Genomic DNA, 8,313 nt, shown 5'->3' with positions numbered 1-8,313 from the left:
GCCATACACAGAGATGGACAACTCCCTGGCCATACACAGAGCAGGACAACTCCCTGGCCATACACAGAGCAGGACAACTCCCTGGCCATACACAGAGCAGGACAACTCCCTGGCCATACACAGAGCAGGACAACTCCCTGGCCATACACAGAGTAGGACAACTCCCTGGCCATAGACAGAGCAGGACAACTCCCTGGTCATACACAGAGCAGGACAACTCCCTGGCCATACACAGAGTAGGACAACTCCCTGGTCATAGACAGAGCAGGACAACTCCCTGGCCATACACAGAGCAGGACAACTCCCTGGCCATACACAGAGCAGGACAACTCCCTGGCCATACACAGAGCAGGACAACTCCCTGGCCATACACAGAACAGAGCAGGACAGAAGAGTTTCCCTTGGTGTCCACATCACCAACAAACTATCATGGTCCAAACATATCAAGACAGTCGTGAAGAGGGCACAACAATGCCTTTTCCCCCTCAGGAGACTGAAAAGATTTGACATGGGTCCCCAGATCCTCAAAAGGTTCTACAGCTGCACCATTGAGAGCCTCCTGACCTGTTCACTGCTCAGCATCTGACCGTAAGACACTACAGTACATCACTGGGGCCGAGCTTCCTGACATCCAGGACCTCTATATTTTACCTTTATTTAACTAGGCAACTCAGTTAAGAACAAATTCTTATTGACCTTGTCTGCTCGGAGATTCAATCTAGCAACCTTTCGGATGCTAGTTCAAAGCTCTAACCACTAGGCTACCGGCCGCCCGGTGTCAGAGGAAAGCCCATAATATTGTCAGAGACTCCAGTCACCCAAGTTGTAGACTGTTTTCTCTGCTACAGCACGTCAAGCGGTACCGGAGGGCCAAGTCTAGGACCAAAAGGCTCCTCAACAGCTTCTATCCCCAAGCCATCAGACTGCTGAACAGCTTCTACCTCCAAGCCATCAGACTGCTGAACAGCTTCTATCCCCAAGCCATCAGACTGCTGAACAGCTTCTACCTCCAAGCCATCAGACTGCTGAACAGCTTCTATCCCCAAGCCATCAGACTGCTTAACAGCTTCTATCCCCAAGCCATCAGACTGCTGAACAGCTTCTACCCCCAAGCCATTAGACTGCTGAACAGCTTCTACCCCCCCAAGCCATTAGACTGCTGAACAGCTTCTACCCCCCCCAAGCCATTAGACTGCTGAACAGCTTCTACCCCCCCAAGCCATCAGACTGCTGAACAGCTTCTACCTGTATATAGCCTCCACGTTGACTCTGTACCGTAATACCCTGTAATACCCTGTATATAGCCTCCACATTGACTCTGTACCGTAACACCCTGTATATAGCCTCCACATTGACTCGGTACCGGTGCCCCCTGTATATAGCCTCCACATTGACTCTGTACCGTAACACCCTGTATATAGCCTCCACATTGACTCTGTACCGTAATACCCTGTGTATAGTCTCCACATTAACTCTGTACCGTAACACCCTGTATATAGCCTCTACATTGACTCTGTACCGTAACCCCCTGTATACCATGCAATGCATGGTACCTGCAGGGTTGTGGGTTCGATTCCCACAGGGGACCAGTACGAATGAAAATGTATGCACACAGTACTGTAGTGTCTCTGGATAAGAGTCTGCTAAATGACTCACTACTATAGTCTCCCTGGATAATATTCTGCTAAATGACTCACTACTGGAGTCTCCCTGGATAATATTCTGCTAAATGACTCACTACTGGAGTCTCCCTGGATAAGAGTCGGCTAAATGACTCACTACTATAGTCTCCCTGGATAAGAGTCTGCTAAATGACTCACTACTGTAGTCTCCCAGGATATGTGTGTGTGTGTGTGTGTGTGTGTGTGTGTGTGTGTGGTGTGTGTGTGTGGTACCGTTTGTATGCAGAGTGGTCGTTCTTGACGCTACACTTCATGTTCTTGAGTTCATCCAGCACAGCGAACATGTTGATGAACTTCCCCAAGGTCAGGAGGTAGGCCTCGGAGACAAAGTCCTTCCTCCTCTCAGCGTGGCAGAGACGACGCACCTCCCCACAGAACCGGTCTATAGCCGTTCGCTGAAGGAGGAGAAACGGAGGGTCGATATCAATGTCAAAAGTGAGCACATTAAAAATGCACTGCTTTAAAAGGCCACTGAAAAAAATAGAACTGCCATGACTGCAACATGAAAAAACTGTAATAATGTGAATAAAATGTTACACAGTGACCAGTGTTTTCCACTTCATGACTTAACTATGCTTCTTTTCATTTAAAACTCACTGAACAGGTTGCTTAGACCACACCACCGAACAGGTAGCCCAGCCCACACCACCGAACAGGTCGCCCAGCCCACACCACCGAACAGGTCGCCCAGCCCACACCACCGAACAGGTCGCCCAGCCCACACCACTGAACAGGTCGCCCAGCCCACACCACACCACTGAACAGGTCACCCAGCCCACACCACTGAACAGGTCGCCCAGCCCACACCACTGAACAGGTCGCCCAGCCCACACCACTGAACAGGTCGCCCAGCCCACACCACCAAACAGGTCGCCCAGCCCACACCACCGAACAGGTCGCCCAGCCCACACCACAACACCGAAAAGGTCGCCCAGCCCACACCACTGAACAGGTCGCCCAGCCCACACCACCGAACAGGTCGCCCAGCCCACACCACACCACCGAACAGGTCGCCCAGCCCACACCACAGAACAGGTCGCCCAGCCCACACCACACCACTGAACAGGTCGCCCAGCCCACACCACCGAACAGGTCGCCCAGCCCACACCACACCACCGAAAAGGTCGCCCAGCCCACACCACTGAACAGGTCGCCCAGCCCACACCACCGAACAGGTCGCCCAGCCCACACCACACCACCGAAAAGGTCGCCCAGCCCACACCACTGAACAGGTCGCCCAGCCCACACCACCGAACAGGTCGCCCAGCCCACACCACACCACCGAACAGGTCGCCCAGCCCACACCACCGAACAGGTCGCCCAGCCCACACCACACCACTGAACAGGTCACCCAGCCCACACCACTGAACAGGTCGCCCAGCCCACACCACTGAACAGGTCGCCCAGCCCACACCACTGAACAGGTCGCCCAGCCCACACCACCGAACAGGTCGCCCAGCCCACACCACACCACCGAAAAGGTCGCCCAGCCCACACCACTGAACAGGTCGCCCAGCCCACACCACCAAACAGGTCGCCCAGCCCACACCACCGAACAGGTCGCCCAGCCCACACCACAACACCGAAAAGGTCGCCCAGCCCACACCACTGAACAGGTCGCCCAGCCCACACCACCGAACAGGTCGCCCAGCCCACACCACACCACCGAACAGGTCGCCCAGCCCACACCACCGAACAGGTCGCCCAGCCCACACCACACCACTGAACAGGTCACCCAGCCCACACCACTGAACAGGTCGCCCAGCCCACACCACTGAACAGGTCGCCCAGCCCACACCACTGAACAGGTCGCCCAGCCCACACCACCGAACAGGTCGCCCAGCCCACACCACACCACCGAAAAGGTCGCCCAGCCCACACCACTGAACAGGTCGCCCAGCCCACACCACCAAACAGGTCGCCCAGCCCACACCACCGAACAGGTCGCCCAGCCCACACCACAACACCGAAAAGGTCGCCCAGCCCACACCACTGAACAGGTCACCCAGCCCACACCACTGAACAGGTCGCCCAGCCCACACCACCGAACAGGTCGCCCAGCCCACACCACACCACCGAAAAGGTCGCCCAGCCCACACCACTGAACAGGTCGCCCAGCCCACACCACCGAACAGGTCGCCCAGCCCACACCACACCACCGAAAAGGTCGCCCAGCCCACACCACTGAACAGGTCGCCCAGCCCACACCACTGAACAGGTCGCCCAGCCCACACCACCGAACAGGTCGCCCAGCCCACACCACACCACCGAACAGGTCGCCCAGCCCACACCACTGAACAGGTCGCCCAGCCCACACCACTGAACAGGTCGCCCAGCCCACACCACTGAACAGGTCACCCAGCCCACACCACAGAACAGGTCGCCCAGCCCACACCACTGAACAGGTCGCCCAGCCCACACCACTGAACAGGTCGCCCAGACCACACCACCGAACAGGTCGCCCAGCCCACACCACCAAACAGGTCGCCCAGACCACACCACCGAACAGGTCGCCCAGCCCACACCACTGAACAGGTCGCCCAGCCCACACCACTGAACAGGTCGCCCAGCCCACACTACTGAACAGGTCGCCCAGCCCACACCACCAAACAGGTCGCCCAGCCCACACCACCAAACAGGTCGCCCAGCCCACACCACTGAACAGGTCGCCCAGCCCACACTACTGAACAGGTCGCCCAGCCCACACCACCAAACAGGTCGCCCAGCCCACACCACCAAACAGGTCGCCCAGCCCACACCACCAAACAGGTCGCCCAGCCCACACCACTGAACAGGTCGCCCAACCCACACCACTGAACAGCTCGCCCACACCACACCACCCAACAGGTCGCCCAGCCCACACCACTGAACAGGTCGCCCAGCCCACACCACTGAACAGGTCGCCCAACCCACACCACTGAACAGCTCGCCCACACCACACCACCCAACAGGTCGCCCAGCCCACACCACTGAACAGGTCGCCCAACCCACACCACCGAACAGGTCGCCCGGACCACACCACCGAACAGGTCGCCCAGACCACACCACCGAACAGGTCGCCCACACCACACCACTGAACAGGTCGCCCAGCCCACACCACCGAACAGGTCGCCCAACCCACACCACAGAACAGGTCGCCCACACCACACCACTGAACAGGTCGCCCACACCACACCACTGAACAGGTCGCCCAACCCACACCACAGAACAGGTCGCCCACACCACACCACTGAACAGGTCGCCCAGCCCACACCACTGAACAGGTTGCCCAGCCGACACCACACCACCGAACAGGTCGCCCAGCCCACACCACAGAACAGGTCGCCCAGCACTCACCACTGAACAGGTTGCCCAGCCCACACCACAGAACAGGTCGCCCACCCCACACCACAGAACAGGTCGCCCACACCACACCACCGAACAAGTCGCCCAGACCACACCACAGAACAGGTCGCCCAGACCAGACCACACCACAGAACAGGTCGCCCACACCAGACCACACCACCGAACAGGTCGCCTACATTCAATATAAGTCTCAGATCGTGTGACATTAAACACTACCCATCTTTCCTTACATGACTGACAGTGTTATTTGTCAATAAAGCATTTAACAATTGATTTAAAACATTGAACTGAACCCCTGTTCGTATCCTGGATCATGGAGAACTCCAGGGAAACAAATAAAGGCTCTATGATGTCTCAATCCGGCGTCTGGCTCACAAATACTGATACTGCTTTTTGCCGATTCTCTGCAGATAAATTCCAAAACATTTGATGAAGATGTTGAATCTTCACTGCAGGACAATAGGTAGTGGAGAGAGAGCCTCATTCTGCAGTACCAATAACAGATTTTTTTTCAAAATTGACAATTGCCCGCATAATATGCGAGGGCTTGCATTTTTGACCCAGAGATGTGTGTGCTTTGGGGACCTTTAACAGAAGGTGACTGGCAGAACGGGGGTTGTATGTGGAGAATGAGGGCTACAGTAGATATCTCAGATAGGGGGGAGTGAGGCCCAAGAGGGTTTTATCTGGAAGGTCTGGCTGGGGGTCTGAAAATGTTAGAATTTTTAAAACTATTTTCCTGTAATTCTATATTGTTTCTCAACAGGGAATCCATGTTGATCAGGCAGAACAACCTTTCTCTTAGGTTTTTGCCACAAACTAAATTGAAAGAGTTTTTCTGACTAGATCACTAACCTATCTCCTTCTCTCAAAGTCCCACCCACAGTGATTGATTGACAGCTCTGAAACCCTACCAACTCTGTCTCAAAAACATCCTGCCCCTCCCCTGACAATCCCGTCCACAGTGAATGGTTATCAGGCCAAACTGTTAAAACTATAATTCACCCAATACAAAATGCCACCCTGGTTTCCTTATCCTAAGTGTCGACAGCAGCAGAGCCAATCAAATACATCATTTGAAGAACAGACGTCATTGGGGGCAATTCATAGGGCAAATAGGACTTAAATCTCAAGAGAAAACAGGTTAAAAGGAGACCTTAGAGAATAGTCCTGATCATATCTGGGCCTAGTTGATATCCAAAACAACTAACACAATGAAAACAGAAATGTTCAGTCATTTTAACTGTAAAGTCAGGTCTTTCTACTGTAAAGTCATGTCTTTCTACTCAATAACACACCAAATGTAAAGTCGGTGGGCAAGTCTTTAAAGTACTCAATCCTTTAACTGTGTATGTAGGATGGAATCAAGCCATTAGAAAGTACCAGAAGCCACCAGAATAGAGCTTGTTCGACAACAACAACAACAACAACTCCCTGGCAGCCTACTTTATCAATGTGCTGGCTACTCTGTGTACTTCTGGAAGACACTGCAGTGACAGAACACTGGAGGAACATCTACACACAGACATGGTGTTGCTGGTGGGTGTGACAGAGAGAGGGGTTAGGGTGTCTGGTTGGTGTGACAGAGAGGTCAGGGTGTCTGGTTGGTGTGACAGAGAGAGGGGTTAGGGTGTCTGGTTGGTGTGACAGAGAGAGGGGTTAGGGTGTCTGGTTGGTGTGACAGAGAGGTCAGGGTGTCTGGTTGGTGTGACAGAGAGAGGGGTTAGGGTGTCTGGTTGGTGTGACAGAGAGGTCAGGGTGTCTGGTTGGTGTGACAGAGAGAGGGGTCAGGGTGTCTGGTTGGTGTGACAGAGAGAGGGGTCAGGGTGTCTGGTTGGTGTGACAGAGAGGTCAGGGTGTCTGGTTGGTGTGACAGAGAGGTTAGGGTGTCTGGTTGGTGTGACAGAGAGAGGGGTTAGGGTGTCTGGTTGGTGTGACAGAGAGGTCAGGGTGTCTGGTTGGTGTGACAGAGAGGTCAGGGTGTCTGGTTGGTGTGACAGAGAGGTTAGGGTGTCTGGTTGGTGTGACAGAGAGGTCAGGGTGTCTGGTTGGTGTGACAGAGAGGTCAGGGTGTCTGGTTGGTGTGACAGAGAGGTCAGGGTGTCTGGTTGGTGGGACAGAGAGAGGTCAGGGTGTCTAGTTGGTGTGACAGAGAGGTCAGGGTGTCTGGTTGGTGGGACAGAGAGAGAGGTCAGGGTCTCTGGTTGGTGTGACAGAGAGGTCAGGGTGTCTGGTTGGTGGGACAGAGAGAGAGGTCAGGGTGTCTGGTTGGTGTGACAGAGAGGTCAGGGTGTCTGGTTGGTGGGACAGAGAGAGAGGTCAGGGTGTCTGGTTGGTGTGACAGAGAGAGAGAGGTCAGGGTGTCTGGTTGGTGGGACAGAGAGAGAGGTGAGGGTACTGGCTGGTTGGTGTTACCTGGAAGTACATAAAGTTCATGAGCTTGGTGACCTCAGGCTCCAGCACCTCCACTGTCTTCTCATAGATTTCCACTCTGTTGGGCTGCTCATTACACTTCACCTGGTAGAGGGAGGAAGAGAGAAGAGAGCAATTCACATGGGGGATCAGGAGCAATTCACATAGGAGATCAGGAGCAATACATTGCATGAAGACCTACAATAGTTTGCAACTACAATTAAAACATGGATTGTAATGTTAGAGTTATGTGGAGTATCAGATCAGCCTCAGCCATGCAGTGGTTACCTGTGGGATAGCATGAGAGCAGTATATCAGTCAGCCATGCAGTGGTTACCTGTGGGATAGCATGAGAGCAGTTTATCAGTCAGCCATGCAGTGGTTACCTGTGGGATAGCATGAGAGCAGTATATCAGTCAGCCATGCAGTGGTTACCTGTGGGATAGCATGAGAGCAGTATATCAGTCAGCCATGCAGTGGTTACCTGTGGGATAGCATGAGAGCAGTATATCAGTCAGCCATGCAGTGGTTACCTGTGGGATAGTATGAGAGCAGTATATCAGTCAGCCATGCAGTGGTTACCTGTGGGATAGCATGAGAGCAGTATATCAGTCAGCCATGCAGTGGTTACCTGTGGGATAGCATGAGAGCAGTATATCAGTCGGCCATGCAGTGGTTACCTGTGGGATAGCATGAGAGCAGTATATCAGTCAGCCATGCAGTGGTTACCTGTGGGATAGTATGAGAGCAGTATATCAGTCAGCCATGCAGTGGTTACCTGTGGGATAGCATGAGAGCAGTATATCAGTCAGCCATGCAGTGGTTACCTGTGGGATAGCATGAGAGCAGTATAACAGTCAGCCATGCAGTGGTT

General features: G+C 53.9%; 1 protein-coding gene across 12 annotated transcripts in view; it reads right to left on the bottom strand.

The window, feature by feature from the left end:
- The window catches only part of cyfip1 (cytoplasmic FMR1 interacting protein 1), a 123,075-nt gene that overhangs the window by 99,857 nt on the left and 14,905 nt on the right, over window positions 1-8,313 (bottom strand). For all 12 annotated transcript variants that reach the window (XM_090227922.1, XM_090229256.1, XM_090227467.1 and 9 more), the window contains 2 exons: window positions 7,443-7,544; window positions 1,896-2,077 (listed from right to left, as the gene is read on the bottom strand). In XM_090227922.1, coding sequence (XP_090084048.1) covers window positions 1,896-2,077; window positions 7,443-7,544 — 284 coding nt within the window. The remainder of the gene's footprint in view (window positions 1-1,895; window positions 2,078-7,442; window positions 7,545-8,313) is intronic.

The sequence above is a fragment of the Oncorhynchus mykiss genome, chromosome 1 (genome assembly GCF_057628025.1).
Source record: "Oncorhynchus mykiss isolate SJ-2025 chromosome 1, ASM5762802v1, whole genome shotgun sequence".
Taxonomy (NCBI): domain Eukaryota; kingdom Metazoa; phylum Chordata; class Actinopteri; order Salmoniformes; family Salmonidae; genus Oncorhynchus; species Oncorhynchus mykiss.
Note: the sequence above shows the minus strand (reverse complement) of the source record. Positions and strands in the feature narration are given on the sequence as shown.